This window comes from Nomascus leucogenys, chromosome 12, assembly GCF_006542625.1.
Source record: "Nomascus leucogenys isolate Asia chromosome 12, Asia_NLE_v1, whole genome shotgun sequence".
Taxonomy (NCBI): domain Eukaryota; kingdom Metazoa; phylum Chordata; class Mammalia; order Primates; family Hylobatidae; genus Nomascus; species Nomascus leucogenys.
Window position 1 is genome coordinate 55,574,995 of NC_044392.1, and position 17,729 is coordinate 55,592,723.

The 17,729-nt window shown below is 38.3% G+C and overlaps 2 protein-coding genes across 26 annotated transcripts in view; one reads left to right on the forward strand and one right to left on the reverse strand.

Annotated features, from left to right (window-relative positions):
• Positions 1 to 17,729, forward strand: part of LOC115837636 (putative neuroblastoma breakpoint family member 7) — a 655,832-nt gene that overhangs the window by 91,126 nt on the left and 546,977 nt on the right.
• LOC100582383 (myomegalin) overlaps positions 1 to 17,729 on the reverse strand; it is a 230,677-nt gene that overhangs the window by 50,862 nt on the left and 162,086 nt on the right. For all 25 annotated transcript variants that reach the window (XM_030824692.1, XM_030824704.1, XM_030824710.1 and 22 more), the window contains 10 exons: positions 17,464 to 17,601; positions 16,544 to 16,723; positions 15,416 to 15,610; positions 12,089 to 12,253; positions 11,841 to 11,922; positions 7,651 to 7,742; positions 4,195 to 4,311; positions 3,832 to 3,969; positions 2,395 to 2,507; positions 838 to 965 (listed from right to left, as the gene is read on the reverse strand). In XM_030824692.1, coding sequence (XP_030680552.1) covers positions 838 to 965; positions 2,395 to 2,507; positions 3,832 to 3,969; positions 4,195 to 4,311; positions 7,651 to 7,742; positions 11,841 to 11,922; positions 12,089 to 12,253; positions 15,416 to 15,610; positions 16,544 to 16,723; positions 17,464 to 17,601 — 1,348 coding nt within the window. The remainder of the gene's footprint in view (positions 1 to 837; positions 966 to 2,394; positions 2,508 to 3,831; positions 3,970 to 4,194; positions 4,312 to 7,650; positions 7,743 to 11,840; positions 11,923 to 12,088; positions 12,254 to 15,415; positions 15,611 to 16,543; positions 16,724 to 17,463; positions 17,602 to 17,729) is intronic.

The window sequence follows — 17,729 nt, forward strand, 5'->3', positions numbered from 1 at the left end:
CATTCTAGAAGTCATGTTCTGACTAAATAGCATGACCTTGGTTTAAAGAAACCTAAAGGAATCAATAAAGAACAAATTTTAAGTAGAATTTAATCTGTACCTAATCTAAGTTCACTTGTGTACAACAGTCAACTCTGAGACAGTATTGGAGGTAAAAGTTGACTATGATCACTTTCATAGTTCTTGCCTCTGTTCTTTAACTTGGCCTTCTCAATACCTGCAGTCTACTATTACAAGACTACTCTCCTGGTTTTGATTACCTTCTGATAAGGATTGTATCACTTTTGCGAAGTCATTCTTACAGACTCTCAATCTCTTTCCCACTCTCTCATCTTAAAACTTGTATGCTTTTGATTTAAAAAATGCTCTCACTCAAAGAGGAGTTGACTGAATGGCAAAAATAATACACACACATGCATTTATGATATGATATGGAACATATGAAATGGATTGTGAAAGTAGGGGAAGAATAAACTTTATTGGCCCACAGAAGGGATGAGGGAATGAGAAGGGCTAAGGATAAGAATGAATAAAGGTGGAAAAACTAAAACAGAATGATTTAAAATGTGCAAATACACTTTGCAACCTCCACCATTCAATTTAGGGATTGATATGTATGTACAGTGAGATCCATGTAGGCTAAAGTGAGTTTCACTTTGTAGTTGATGCTACTTGTACCAGTTCTATCATTAGTAAGTCACCGTTTAATTCTGCCAAAATCAGACAAGGATCTTTCTGGTTAGTGCAAACAAGGTTTTCCATCCTGGGCTGCAGTCTGACCCGCCAGTGCTCAGTAGGCATGCTTGTGATGAATTCGCACACTTTCCAGTTCCCCACCTCCAATGGCGGCCAGGGTCTCCAGCCTGTTTAAGCGCTCCAGGCTTCTTCCAAGAACTTCTTCTAGCCGACTGCGTAACACCTGAGCCCCTTCCAGTTCCACCTGCAGAGTTCGGTCTCTCTCAGAGCTGATTAAACATGCCACACGGAAGGAAAATGGATTAGCCATCAACTGTAGTGAGTCCACATTTGTTTCCAAAGAACCATCAATACCACTTTGAGCCACACGACTTCGTAAAGTAATTGTTCTCCAGGACACGATAAATGAATGTAGTCTTTGTGTGGCATTTGTGTTCACTGTTAATAGATTAGTAAGGACTGTTCCTTTTTTTAAAAGCTTGCCCCTTATGCTAGATTCTGGGCCAATTTCACATAAAATTATAGCTCCTAAGACTTATCTCACACCCCTATAGCCCAAACAAGAGAAATTTCATTATTTGACTAAAAGCTTTTGTTTCTGAAAAACTAAAACCCAGGACAAACTAAATATAAACTGGAGCAAGACTGAGCCAAGTAGAACCATTACTGAAGATATTTGTTTTCTCATTTGTTACCAAACTTGACGGTGGGATGGTGTGCTGAAAAGGAATCTGGTTCATAAAAACTAAAGCTCCAGAGGTTCTTTAAAAAGTAACACAATCAACCGGTCCTATCATACCTTTCCTTTGCCTTCATTTTCCTGGTAGAAAGAAAACATTTTTAAAACCCAACAATAAATTACAAGAAACTGAATAGCAAAAATAATAATAATAATAATTGAAAAAGAGTAAAAGGGGCTATTAGGGAAGGCAAAATGAGAAAAAAAAAATGAAGAGAATATAAAATGATCCAGAGAGGTATCACATATGTGACCAAAAATCAAGAGGTAGAAGAAAAATATATTCATCATGATAGCTATCGGTGGTCCCAGGATGCTATTAGTCATCCCAATTAATATATTTTCTTCGATGATATTAAATGAATATCAGTGCCCATTATAGCCTTACTCTTCCCCCCCCCACCTTTTTTTTTTTTTTGAGACAGAGTCTCGCTCTGTCGCCCAGGATGGAGTGCAGTGGCGCGATCTCAGCTCACTGCAATCTCTGCCTCCCAGGTTCAAGTGATTCTCCTGCCGCAGGCTCCCGAGTAGCTGGGACTACAGGCACGCGCTACCTCACCCAGCTAATTTTTGTATTTTTACTAGAGACAGGGTATAGCCTTATGCTTATAATAGAACAGCCTTTAACAGGACATGGATCACAGAAAAAAAATGAACATACATTGAGTGCTTACTATATGCAAGGCATTGTTTTAGACACCAAAGCTGTCTTCTTATTTAATCTCTGCAATAGCTGTGTGAAACAGGCGCTATTCCCAACTTAAGATTTTGACACTGAAGCTCAGAGCAATCCATAAAACAAATGACAAAGTGGGTAGCCCAGTAATTGTCCCTGTTTTTTCTCCCCTCTTCAGTATCATAAGCATCTGCACTTAATGAAGAATAAAAGGCATAAAAAGAATAGTAAAAGAAATAAAAATTTCAATGAAGAATAAAAGAAAAAACAGCCACTCTCTTACCTCTCTGGATGGGCATGGAACTTCACCAGACTGCTATAGAGCTGTCTCTCTGCTTGTAAGGCCTCATTGAGCCGACTCCGTTCATCTACTAGTCCTTCTAGCATCAGCAGCAACTGAGTAAAGAAGAGAGAAGAAGCAATACGCAAATGGCACAGTGAGACATGAAGCCACAGTTAATCCCGAGAAACAAGAAAATGCATTAGCATGTACTATGACTTAAAAAGCCCACTATCTTAGTACTTAAGCTTTTGATACTATTTTATAGTTTTCAAATCAGTGTCATATTATCTTTTTTTTTATCTTTAAAACCTGTAAGGTGGAATTCAAACATGGGAGCAAAAAGAAGAAAAAGGAGAGAGAAGCTAGAAGCACAGGAAAGCAGCTAAGAGAAAGGAGTAAGAGGGAAACAGGACAGGCAAGAGGGAAATGTATATAACAGGACTTACTAGTATTCTTCATTCATTCAATTAATATTTACTGAGCACCTTCTATGGGACAGACTCTGTTCTAGGTTCTAGGGGAAAGCTTACTATCTAGTGGAGGAAAAAGACATTCATTAATCATAGATGTGTGTCATTGTGACTGTAATAAGTGCTATAAAGATAATGAGCTATGATAATGTATAACCTACAGAGTTGTTTAAGGTACAGTTAAAAGCCAGAATGTAGTGGGGTGAGTAGTTAGTGAGACAGATGATAATGGAGACAGGGAGTACAGGCAAGTAAGTCTTTTGGAAAAGTCTGGCATTGAAGAAAGGTTAAATGGGGCTGTAGCTACAAAGAAATTTGGGGCAATGCAGGGGTTTCTTTCTCTTTTTTTAACTGGGAGAGATTTGAACATGGTTAAACGCAGATAAAAGAGAAAGATTCAGTTGAGGGAGAGGACTTATGTATGAGTGTGAGGGATAACTATTGGTATGTGTCCAAAAGAACTGCTACTCTTTTCAGAACTACAAATGTCAGAAAGGGGCATCTATAGCTGCTACCGACCAAAGTAGGAAATTTTAGAGCAGTTTCTCTATGAAATACCATCGACTAACCCTCCACAAATAACTGAGATTGACAGCTTTACCATGGTTTATTTCACAGTAGAAAAATAAGGTTTGAGCCGGGCGTGGTGGTGTGCACCTGCAGCTCCAGCTACTCAGGAGGCTGAGGCAGGAAGATTCCTTGAACCCCAGAGTTTGAGGCTGCAGTGAGCTGTGATCATACCACTGCACTCGAGCCTGGGTGACACAGTGAGGCCCTGTCTCAATGTGCTGACTCATGCCTGTATGTAATTCCAGCACTTTGAGGGGCTGAGGATAGATCACTTGCAGTCAGGAGTTCAAGACTAGCCTGACCAACATGGTGAAACTCCATCTCTACTAAAAAAAAAAAAAGAGAGAATACAAAAAAATGTAAATAAATAAATAAGGTTTATATTCCAATAACTTACCTGTTGTCTTCGGTTTCCTGAAATTTCTTGACCCTGAGATTCTACTGAAGCAATTTTTTCCCGAAGAAGTAAGACTTCCTGGGTCAGGCGTTCCATAGCCGGTATGTCTTCAGGATCAACCAGTTGCATTTGCAGGTCCTAGAAGTCAAAAAATAAGTGTGGATGTGAAAATAGTAATAAAAGGATTATTCAGCAGAGGAGCACGGGAACAAATGTTCTTGAAATATTCTGCCTATACTTTCAAGTGGGATATGGATAATCACTGGCCAAGGGATTCGATGTGTGCAAATATTGTCTGAAGAGGCCCTACAGGTATTCTGGGCTGTGAACATTTCCAGTGGTCTTTAAAAAGTTTTGAAAGACCTTTATGAGATCTTCTTTAATCTGTATGTTCCTGGACAGAGACTCCATATCAGCAGCCTGCACCTGCAGCTCTTCTTCTTGCACAGCCATCATGGACTGCAGAGCAGAAAGTTCCATCTGTGAAAAGAGGAAACAGTATCTGCCATGTTTACATTTTAACACTGAGGCAAATGCTTTTGCATATCATATCACTATCAGCCAGTAATGGAAAAGAAAACGAGAACATGAATAGGGCTCTACAGCATCAAACCAATAATCCATGCAGTATAGTAACAAAGGATGTTTTATAGGAAGATGTCACAATTGTTCTTAATGATGTCTTCCACTTTAGCTGGCACTATGCAACACATCAAATTTGTTTAACAAGCTTATTATGATACTGAAAAAGAATGGTCACCATTAGCAGAAGCAAGAAGAGGTGAAGTTTTTATGTAAGTATTTCACCTAACAGATGAAAAAATGATAGCATTAGGATATTTCCATTTTGCAACCCTTAATGAATTAATGGATAAGGCATCAAACAGCAACAGCTGCTAACATCATGAGCAATCACCAAACAGTACATGACTCCTAATGGAAGAACACACCACCACCTGTGAAGAAATACTGCCAAAAGCTGGCACTACATGCCCTAAACTTTCAGTGTTCTCACCAGAAAATGACAAGTACTTGGTTATGACAAAGTTCATTAAAAATCATAATAGGCCAGGCGTGGTAGCTCACACCTGTAATCCCAGCACTTTGGGAGGCTGAGGTGGGCGGATCACGAGGTCAGGAGTTCGAGACCAGCCTGACCAACATGGTGAAACCCATCTCTACTAAAAATACAAAAATTAGCCGGGCATGGTGGTGTGTGCCTGTAATCCCAGCTACTCAGGAGGCTGAGGCAGGAGAATCACTTGAACCCGGGAGGCGGAGTTTGAAGTGAGCCGAGATCACGCCATTGCACTCCAGCCTGGCAACAGAGCAAGACTCCGTCTCAACAAAAAAAAATCATGATAACAACCATAGCTGCTAACACTTACTATGCCCTGGGCTCTCTAATAAATGCTTTGTATAGATTTAATCCTTTTAACAAACCTAGTGATCTGGCTCCTGCCTACTTTCCCTACTTTAATATCTGCCATTTTACTCCTCACTCATGACTCTGTAGGCACACTAGACTTTTTCTGTTCTAGGAACACCAGACTTTCTCTTGACTTGACCTTTACAACTACTACTCCCTTTGCCTGAAGTATCTTTCCCAGGGCTGCCTCCTTTTCATCCTTAGGTCCCAGCTTACATGTCATCTGCTCAGAGAAGCCTTCTTTGGCCACCCTATTTCAGATGGTCTCCATCCATGTTGCTTTCTATCATTTCCCTCATATCACTTACTATACTCTATAATTATAATGTTTATTTATTGTCTGTATCTCCCCAGTAGAAATTAACTACATAGAACCAGAGACCTTACTGATTTCATTCACTACCTCATCCCCAGCACTAGACCAAGCTTAGAGAAGGTCCCCATATAGCTAATGAAAGAATGAGTGAATCCTCACAACAATCCTATGAGATAACTACACTTTTATTTATACATAAGGTGACTTCTTCTACTCTTCAACTTACAGACAAGGTGATTTGAGTCTGAGAGAAATTAAGGGACTTGTTCAAAAATCACAGGGCTGGCTAGTAAGTGGTAAATCCACAACGTGAACTCAGGGAAGCTGACTCAGAGCCACTAGGCTATAATGTCTTTCCTGTAGATACCACATATCCATACAGTCTTTATGGTAAGGACAAGTTATTTTAAATAAACCCTTTAAAGGAATTTAGCAATAGCTAAATGTCACCCACTCAAAATACCCATTCATAGGCATTACAATTTCATGATCCTGAAAACAGGACAGAACCAAAAAGTAACATTACTCTGGATTTGATAAATGTGAGAAAAACAGGAAGAGGATGTGGAAACTAAAATATCTGACATGAATAATCAGATAACGGCTGAGGTAGAACCACAAAAAGGAAGGGAGACTAAGGGATTTTTAAACTGGTATTTCTTAAATGCCACACATTCTCATATCCTGAAAACTAATTGAGTCATAAAACATGAGTCTGTTTGTAAGCAGAAATATGGTAATGAAATCAAAAGATAAAATGTGGTAATTCCATCACAAATAGAAACACAGGTTTTATATTACAGATCTAGCTATGGCAAAAGGTAAAAAAAACTAAGAGCTATTTGGACTAGCTAGCTAAACTGAATTTAGGAAGTTATGACACTGACTGATCTTCTAAAAGAGATGCCAACATAGCAACAAATAAGCTTTTAGTTTGTCTGTAACTCTGCGCTGTGGTCCTAGTATTTCTTCAACATCATAGTTGAATACGCGACTAGCTGTGGAGGAAAGGCAGGGGGAAGAGAATCTCTAAGGCTGAAAGGCCTCTTCTAAAAAAATTGATGAGAACTCTACGCTAGAGAGAGTTAAAGCATAAGGTGGGAAAAATGTGCTCTAGGAAATGAATCTTCTTAGGAAGTATGTGAAGTCACAAAAGGCTTGAGTTTGAATCATAGCCCTAGCATTTATTAGTTACATGACTATTCTCCACTCCCATTTTAAAAGAGAAATCAGTGTTTCAGCTTCTTCGTCTATAATAATTGGGCCGACACCACTTACTTTGTGTAGAGTTGTGAGCATTAGTGCTAATTTAAATACCTAGCACAGTACATTGCACATGAATACTTGATAAACACTGATTATACTCAAATTTCTCGTTTAATGTTTCTAAAACTGATTTCATGGGTCTAATGTCATAACTCTAAGCAGCAATCACACAACGCTTCCTTTTTTCACCAGTGCTTTACAATTATTATTACTATTGTTGTTGTTGTTATTATTATTATCTTGGAGGCAGAGTTTTGCTCTTGTTGCCCAGGCTGGAGTGTGATGGCAAGATCTCATCTCGCTGCAACCTCTGCCTCCCGGGTTCAAGTGATTCTCCTCCCTGAGGCTCCCGAGTAGCTGGGATTACAGGCGCCTGCCACTACACCTAGCTAATTTTTGTATTTTTAGTAAAGACAGGTTTCGTCATATTGGCCAGGCTGGTCTCGAACTCTTGTTCGAGCGGATCAAGTGATCCGCCCACCTCGGCCTCCCAAAGTGCTGTGATTACAGGCATGAGCCACTGCACCCGGCCTTTACAATTATTTTATTCCAGTTAGCAATGGTGAGAGAGGGTTACGTTTTTCTAGCACTTAATAAGTTTTAATGGTCCCAATCTAAAAACAGGAGCATCTTTTTGAGATAATGTATACATAAAATAACTTATATTTTTCTCCAAAAAGAAAAAAGTCATACCTGGCATTTGGACTCAGATATTATACATGGAGAATTATATGCTTTTAAATATAAACTATTTTGAAAGAAAAAAATAATAGGGATTTTGGAATTAAGACTTAACTAGAAAACTCACCTGACTTTCTCTTTCTTTTTTAGCCATGAGTTCAAGTTCCTCTTTGGCATTACTCAGTTCTTTTTCCAGCCCTGCAACTGTGTCCAAGTCTCCTAAAATGAAAATATAGTGCTAGTTTTAATTGCTATTAACATAATGCGGTACCTGCTGCCTCCTTTGAGTAATTTACAGAGGACACATTCCAATAATAAGAAAAAAGAAAACATTCACACAGGTTGTTCTTTGTAGTATTATTTATAATAGCAAAATACTGCAATCATCCTAGATGCTATAAAGAAAAGATTGAATAAACTATAGTATATTCACAGATGGCACTATATACTGATGTAAAAAAAGAATAAGGATGATCTTTATGAATTTATATGGAGTGATTTTGAGATTTTAAGAATATGCTAAGTAAAAGCAAGCTATGTGCTTAAGAATACATCTAAAGTAGTAGGTTTTCTATTAGGAAAAAGGGGAAATAAGAATGTACATATATACATCACATATACACAGATGATTCATTTGCTTATTTTTGCAAAAAGATATACGGGAAGAATAACCCAGAAATGAAACTGATTACCTGCAGGAGATGAGTGGAAACAGGAGAGAAGGAATAGGGAAATATGGGACATCTGGGTATATAATTTTATATACTAGAGTTTTGAACTGGGTAAATGTTTAATTTTTAATGTGTAAGCTTGACAATGAATGGGAGAGAAAAGGTCTAAAATTGAATACTAATATAAATAAATAAATCTATATAGCAAATAGATAAAACCATCTAGAAGATAATAAAAAAATTAATCCAAACAATTTTTGAACTCACTACTCTAACTGAACACTGTCAGTGCAAAATATCCTAAGGATAAAAAGAATTACAAAAAAAATCTTAAACATTGCTTAATACATTTATTGTTGATGGTGGTATTTCTGTAACAATTCCGAAAATACTTTTGCATATTATAGTATTCTGCAACTGTGTAAATATTTTGAAATATATTGATGCTATAAGTAACCAGGGCTCTCAAGGAGATACAAATATGAAATGAGGTGAAAAAAGAACCTATATTGTTAAATTGGAATTACGAAATCAGTATCAAATCTTCATATGTATACAAATACACACATACATACTTAAAAATATTCATTGCTAGCTCTGTTCTCTTAAAAGGGCCTAGAAGCGGCTGGGCACAGTGGCTCACGCCTGTAATCTCAGCACTTTGGGAGGCCAAGGAGGGCGGATCACGAGGTCAGGAGATCGAGACCATCCTGGCTAACACGGTGAAACCCCGTCTCTACTAAGATACAAAAAAATTAGCTGGGTGTGGTGGCTGGCGCCTATAGTCCCAGCAACTCAGGAGGTGAGCAGAGAGATCCTGCCACTGCACTCCCGCCTGGGCGACAGAGCGAGATTCCGTCTCAAAAAAAAAAAAAAAAGGTCCTAGAAGCAAAAGGCATTCATGTAGCAATGAACACATCTTGTGTCCAGATCATAGTTTCTGAATGCCATTACCCACCAAAAGGAACCGGGGAGCTCTTTAGGATAATGGCTGATTCTGGGACTGAGGCAGGTAAAGTAAAAGGTAATCATAGACTATCTTATTGTGCCAGAAACTATGAAACTATGCTAAAAACCAAAAAAACTGATGGGGATATGGCAAATGGTCAGAGAAACAGCTTGATGGGGCCCCCACCGACCAAATATGGGTTAATTTGAGCATTAAAGGAAATAATGACCAAAATCAATAATGATTTTTAAAACTCCATATTGATAAAAACAAATGGGGTATAGAGATAGGGAAAGGACAGCTCTTCTTTATTAATAATACCCACAAATAAGCAAAGAAGAAGTTTTACAAACAGAAAATCATAATTTTTTTTTTTGAGACTGAGTCTTGCTCTGTCGTCCAGGCTGGAGTGCAATGGGGCAATCTCTCCGCTTTCCAGGTTCAAGCGATTCTCTTGCCTCAGCCTCCTGAGTAGCTGCAATTATACACATGCACCACCAAGCCCGACTAATTTTTGTATTTTTAGTAGAGACAGGGTTTCCCCATGTTGGCCAGGCTGGTCTCAAACTTCTGAGCTCAAGTGATCTGTCCGCCTCGGCCTCCCAAAGTGCTGGGATTAAAGGCATGAGCCACCGCGCCCAACCCTGAAAATCACTATTTTTAAACTACCAATGTAGTTTAAAACCAATGTAGCTGGTTCAGGCAAGGCTCAAATGATACTAAAACCACTGAATGAATGATTGTTGGAAAACAGAACTGTCAACATCTCAAATTCAGCCAGCAGATCACTTATATACTAACGGGGAAATAAACCTTTTACAATGGAGAGATTTGGCAGCGACAACCTTAACCAAACGACTAAATTTAATATCACCAAGGATGATACAAACTGATTATCACACACTGATGTGATGCACTAAAAAAGATGTCATCCAGGCCAGGCACGGTGGCTCACGCTTGTAATCCCAGCTTTAGGAGGCCGAGGTAGCTGGATCACTTGGGGCTAGGAGTTCCAGACCAGCCTGGCCAACATGGCAAAACCCTGTCTCTAAGAAAAAATACAAAAAAACTAGCCATGCGTGGTGGTGCATGCCTGTAGTCCCAGCTACTTGGAAGGCTGAGGCGGGAAGATCGCTTGAACCCGGGAGGCAGCAGGCAGGCAGGCAGGCAGGAAGGAAGTACTGAAGGAAAGAAAGATAGATGTCATCCATATGGTATTCCTGCCAAAAATGTTTAACTCAAATCTAACCATGAGGAAACAATCACAGCTAAATTGAGGAATATTAGCTGGCCTGGATTCTTCAAAATGCCAATCTCACTAAAGAAAAAAAAAAAGCTAGACAATTGTTCTAGATTAGAGACTAAGAGACATGACAACTAAGCACAATGCATAACCCCTGGGTTGGGGGAAACCAAAGTAGCTACACAGAACATTATTGGGACAATAGGAACTCTGAATGTGGACTGTATATTAGATACTAAGCCTATATCAAGGTTAAATTTCTGAGTGTGATAATTATATTGTAGCTATGTAGGAGAATGCCCTTGTTCTTAGGCAATACTTACTGAAGTATTCAGGAATAAGGTGTCATGATTTCTGTAAGAAATTCTCCAATGGTTCAGAAAATACATTAAAACTACATATGTATGCCTGCTGGGTTTTAAAAAACAATTTTTCCCAGCTTTATTGACGTATAATTGACGAATAAAAAGGCAAATGTGGCAGAATGTTAATAACTGGTAAGTCTGAATAAAAATGTATATGAGGCCGGGCACAGTGGCTCATGCCTGTAATCCCAGCACTTTGGGAGGCCGAGGCAGGTGGATCACGAGGTCAGGAGATCGAGACCACGGTGAAACCCTGTCTCTACTAAAAATACAAAAAAAATTAGCCGGGCGCAGTAGCGGGCGCCTGTAGTCCCAGCTATTCAGGAGGCTGAGGCAGGAGAATGGCGTGAACCCGGGAGGCGGAGCTTGCAGTGAGCCAAGACTGCACCTTAGCACTCCAGCCTGGGCAACAGAGCAAGACTCCGTCTCAAAAAAAAAAAAAAAAAAAAAAAAAGAGTATATGGGTATTCACTATACTATTTTTGCCACTTTTCTGTAGGTTTGAAATTTCAAAAATAAAAAACTTTAGGGAAAAGTACACTCTTAAAAAAAGGCAAATAAAAAATAAATAAAACAAATCCAACATTATTTTACTCTTTGATTAGTATAAAGTTTGCCTACTAGAGAATGACTACTTGTAAGACTTTTCTAAACCATCCGCTGAATGGGGCTAGGCTTGGCAAATAACTCAGTGTACACTGCCTACCCTTCCTAATGGTTTAAGGTAGGTGATGTCAAGTTACAGTGAGTGGCCCCAGACTTGAAAGATACCCAGAAAAAGGTGTCAGCTCATGGCCCTGCTGTGCAGGATTGGAACCACTAACTCCTGCATTTCTGAATCCCTGCGAAGCTATCTGAAAAGGAAAGTAAGGATAGAATTTCTCTGGGCCGAATTGTGAACCCAGAGCAATAACCTCAACTCAACATAAGGTAAGGACAGTTCTTCAGCCTTTCAGAGGAATTCCAAACTTATTTGTTCCATTAAGGTAGGAAGAGGAAAGAGTCTTTGCCAAACCTATAATACAGAGATTACTACAAGAAAAAACAAGAGAAAAACAGTCCCTTAATGAAATGAAATTTGATACTTACCTAAAGTGGATCTGGGTATGCTGACATCCTCTTTAGCAGTCAATGAAGTGCTATCATCTCTGGAAGGTATCTGCATTGAACCCTAAAAAATTGCAGAAGTCAGGGGACTTAAGAAGATGCAGGAACTATGATCACAATGACAATACTGAGAATATTCTCAGAATTTGTTATTAAAATTATCAAACTTACACCTCAAATGTAAAAAGGAAATGGAATCAGTATGAATTATGTAAGTCTATAGTTCTTACTTGATCAGTCTGTTCTCCAAGACGGCCAGTGGGGGTAACTTCAGCTTGTTGGTTAGAGATGGGTCCTTGGGACATCAGGGAGTCTCTCCCTCCTAAATATTGGCGCAGGGCCTGTAATTCTGAATTTCTTTCCATTAAGGCTTGCACCATCTTCTCTGCAGCAGCCTAGTAAGAGGAAATCACAAATAACATTAGAAAGATATTCTAGTAAAAAAGTTTTTTGTTCTGGTATCATTTCTTCAAAGTCAACCATTTGTAAAAAACAAACAAACAAACAACAACGACAACAACAAAAAACAGTGGGTCCTTAGGAAATAGTTTCCTTGCTTTCAGTTTACAGGGAAAAACAGAGTTAAGTGAATGGAAAGAAAGTCTCACAGGCAGAATATTGGGAAAAAAAACTGAATTTAACACATCTGTAACAGATAAGAGAATCTGAAATAGGTTCTGCTAGAACTGTCAGGCTAAGGTGTTAAGATTCTGGTTTGAATTAGTATAACAAATGTCTTTATTCTCGGATAGTTGCTTCTTAAGGCTAGATTCCTTTTCACTCAAACATTTGTGTGGTTTGCTCCCTTCAGGTCTTTGCCAAATGTCACCTTATCAGGTTGGTCTTGCCTGCATATCCTATCCAAAACAGCAATCTTGCTGGCCAAAGTATAAGATGAATATGTTTTGGGGATCCAATGACAGCATGGTGACTTTAGTTAATAATACTATATTATTTACTTGAAATTTGCTAAAAGAGTATATCTTAAGTGTCTTCACCATACGCGCATAAAATGTGTAGTGACGGATGTGTTAATTTGATTGTGGCAATCACTTCAAAATGTATATGTATATCAACATATCATGTTGTACACCTTGAATGTATACAATATTCGTCAATTATACGTCAATAAAGCTGGGAAAAATTGTTTTTTAAAACCCAGCAATCTCTTCTCTATCTCCAACACTTCTTACTGTGCTTAATTTTTTTTCAATGCGCTTACCATTATCTAATCTATCTCTCTCTGCTTCCCCTACATAGAATGTAAGTTTCCTAAAGGCAACTTGGTGCTGAATCTCAAGCACCCAGTACAGTGTCTGGCACATAGTAGGCACTCACTACATATTTACTGAATGAATCAATTACACACATAAACATGTTTATCAGACCACATGATTAAGAGAATCTCAACCTCAAAATCACCCAACTCAGCTTGTTTCATTTCAAATCCCAGTTTTCTAAGACAGATGACACAATAAAGGAAAGATCTAGAACATTTTTAACTATTAATGTACAGGAAGTCTGCATTTAAACAGAAAATCTGGAAATAATAAATTGATATTAAAATTACTGAGGGTCTAAGATGATGAATCATACCACCAACTGTCTCTGAGGAAAAGTACTATTGTTTTAAGGCAGAAGCTGAGTTCTTGTCACAATTTCTAAGGGAAATATGAAAAAAAACTTCCATTTTTCAATAAGTAAAATTTGGGCTCTTTGGAGATTTGAATATAACTATTTTAGAGGTATCAGAATATTATTAAAGTACCTTAATAAAAATATCTGTGAAAACTGTGGGGAAAAAAACATAATAAATAACATACAAGATATATACTGTGCTCTATCTGCCTTGGCACTCCTTTTCTCGTGGGATTTTAAGAGTTTTTAGCAGTGCTCCTCCAATGCAGTCCATGAACCTGCAGCATCACTATCACCTGGAAACTTGTTAGAAAGGCAAATTCTTAAGTCCCACCTATACCTCCTAATTTCTTTCTCTGGAGTTGAGCTCCACAATCTACATCTTTAAAAAGCTATTCAGCTGATTTCTTTTGCACGTAAATTTAGAGAAGCAGATCTAGAAGAATACACCATTAATCTTCTTGAGTTGAAAAATCTCCTGTAATTTCCATCATCTCCATTATTCTATTACCAGCAGTGCATAATTTTTTTTCTAAGGTATAATAAAGACCAATTCTCCCAAATCACAAAGAAGTTAAAAAGAAAACTCAAAGATCCTAGCCTCTTGCCAAAGACTTAAATAATTTAGAATAATTTTGTTAGGTCTATTTTAGAAACAATTTCTGAAGCACACAGCAGGACCTTTCTAGAAAGATGTGTATTTACTTCAGTGGGCCTAACAATTAGAACAGTGGAGTATAATCCTTTCACAACATAAGGAAACTTAAGAAAATATTATAGGGTCAAATAAGATAGGCAAAAAAGAGTCTATTTTCCTCTAAAAACTGACTAGGGGGATTCTGAGCTACTGGTATCTGAAATGCAGCACAAGTCAACTAAGAGTTTTTAGCCTTGAGGAGAAAACACATAGAAATGAGGAAAAATTAACAATTTACTTATGGGCAGGGCATGGTGCCTCACTCCTATAATCACAGCACTTTGGGAGGCCAAGAAGGGTGGATCACTTGAGGCCAGGAATTGTAAGCCAGCCTGGCCAACATAGTGAAACCCCATCTCTATTAAAAATACAAAACTTAGCAGGCATGGTGGTGCATGCCTGTAATCCCAGCTGCTTGGGAGGCTGAGGCAGAAGAATTGCTTGAACCCAGGAGGCAGAGGTTGCAGTGAGCCAAGATCGCGCCACTGCACTCCAGCTGGGTGACAGAGGGAGATGCCATTTCAAAAAAAAAAAAAAAAAAAAAAAAATTTACTTCTTAAATATTGTGAAATTAATATACCCTGTACTATTATGAGATTGTTTATTCTCACCATGACCTCTGAAAAATGCAATCTTTTTTCCCTCTTAACTCAGATTTTACAAAAACTAAGGGTAAACATGTTGAGTGTAAGTTTTCCCATACCTTGACTAGAAATGCAAAATATCACTCAAGTCTTAACAATTTAGAATCAAAATCGAAACACTCACAACCCCTACTCCTTTCTCTCAAAATTATCAGATTATTAAGGAAAAGAAAATGTATGTAACGAAGTTAATGGATACATGTATTGTTTAGGCACCCTTCCAAATGCAAGGTTTTCAAGAAATGTGCCATACTTTGATGATTAATGTAAAACTGTGGTCTAAGGCCAGGCGCAGCAGCTCACACCTATAATCCCAGCACTTTGGGAAGCCAAGGCAGGATGATTGCTTGAGCCCAGGAGTTTGAGACCAGCCTGCACAACACAGCAAGACCCCCACCTCTAAATAAGTAAGTAAATAAATAAAACTGTGGTCTAGGTAATAAATAGAAGGAAAGAAACTAACAGAGTTGACTGTAAAATATATAAATATACACACATCTGTAGTCTGCAAATGCTTCCTATTTGCAGACTATAAATGCACTACATGATACTTTTCTGATCTGTGCATTAATCCTTACTTGGCTTTCCTGCTCCCTGGTGCTCATAGACTGAAGCAGGCCTTGAATCTCCATTTCATGTTCCACCATTTGTTTGTTTCGATCACTTAGAAGGTCCTGCAGCATCCTTTCCTTTCGCTGTAGACGTTGGCACAGCTCCTCTGCTATCTCACTCTGCCCTGGTCCAAGTTTGCAGAGCAATGTTGCACTAAGATCCTAATGCAGAAAGGACACTGTAAGTTTCTGGAGGAAAGAACTGCCTCTACTAAATATCAAAGGGCTTATAAGAATCTATCATGGAAGAAGGAGGTGTGAGATTCTTGAGAATAAGTATCACGTTTTACTCATTTTTGTTTTACCAGATCTAGCACAGGCCTGCAACACAGAAGTCTCTAAATACATGTCCCAGGAATGAATACAAACCATACAGAAAACTATCTCTGGTGGCCACTTACATACATATTGTCTTCTGAAATAAGTCTTTTTCCTATTTGTTCAGGGCATGTAACAATTAATGTTAGATGAGGATAAATGGACACTCAGTCCATTTATTTGTTTTCTCCCCAGTGTAACTTTATAGGGGGAAGCATAAAACGATCAGCTGAAAGGCATACTAAACACTATATTTGCTATCATACCGATGGTTTCTATTTCTGTACTAACCAACGGCACACAGTGGAGGAAACAGAGGAGCTATACTGCCTAGGTTGATACTGGATCTGCTACTTATTAGCTATGTTAGCTTGGACAAGTTACTTAGCTTCAGAAGTCTGTTTCCTCCTCTATAAAAAGGGATAATAGAAAGTGCGTCACAGACTTGTGAGGATTCAATGAGTTAATATCCATTAGGATCTTAAAACAGTACCTCACCCAGCATGAACACTATAACTAATAAAGGTTAGCTATCATGTTAAAGATGCAATTTTTGGGTCTCATTAATTCTCACGCAACTTCTTTGAGAAAGTTAATTGCCAACTTAAGTTTCTAGATGTGGGAAAAAAAAAATCCCAGTGAAAGTCAATGACTTGCCCAGGCACAGAATGAAATTAAAGACTTGGGTCACAGGCCTCCTGATCTGAAGAGTCCTAATCCAAGGCTGAGATTACATAATCACTGAACCAACTGCCTTTAAGTTAACTGAAGTCTTGCCTCCACTTCTTTGTTCCTATCATGAAGAGATGTCTGTAACTGCTGAATGATACTCTCTTGTTCCTTCTGCCAATGGCTAAATTTGGTTTCCATTTCTTCTTTCAGCCACTGGAGGTTTTGACAGGTAGTAGATAACTGTTCCACTTCCAGGCCTTTGGCCCTCAGTAGACTCTCCATACTCTACAGCCATAAAGAGAGCAATCATCAGTTAAAATGATTACCCCATACTCCTCAGGATAAACAAGAAATTAGATCCACTTTTAAATAATCTCCCATCAATTTTTTTTATTTGCAAGATGAGAACATTGATTTAACAATGCCATACTAATCTATTTTTTTGGTTTTTAGAAACTTTTATCTAGTTTGTGGAAAGATTAAATATAGAATATATGATAAAGCGAAGTATTTTGGAGGAAGTGCACTATGCTATAAAGGATTTCTCGAAAAAGTGGCAGATAGATACATAAGCTCTAAAATAAATATGCAAAAAAGTCCACAGTAAATATAGATAAACAAGTGTTCTAATTATGGCAATTCATGGACATGTAGATAATATTAATGTAGAAGACACAATTTAATAGTTGCACCCTGGTAATGCTTCAGTAAGAGAGAGAGAGAAGAGTGTGTGTATGTATACTTATGTATGAATAAGAATTGGAAATAAATCAGAACTATGTAAACAGAAATCAATATTTACTGGCTCTCCTGACAAAGTTCATATTACAAAAGAAAAGTAGAAGCGCTAAAATCTCTCACTTTCTAATCGACAATGATGGAACTAGTGACTGCTATTTTTGGTTTTCTTCCCCCTTATAAAGCAAAATCCCTGGTTTTCAGAAAATGATGGAAGGGGGTCATGCTTCAGGCTCAGAATACAAGTGGGAGAGGAACACCAAGTCAGAGACAGGTTTTGCTCTTACTTGCATAGTAGCTTCATTGGAGGAGAGGACACCGCGCAGTCTCTCTAAGTCATGATCTCGCTCTCTCACAGCAAGACGAAGCTGGCGCAGTTCTTTTTCTTTCTCTTCTACAGCAGAGAATTTTTCATCTATAGCCCGCTGCAAGGAAAGGAAGACTCCTAAAGCTCTGTAAGATTTACTATCCTGATCACTCTTATTCAATAAGATGGCAGAATAGAAAACCAAATCCCAAAGCAGCAAATTTAAGCAAACACAAATTTCTATAA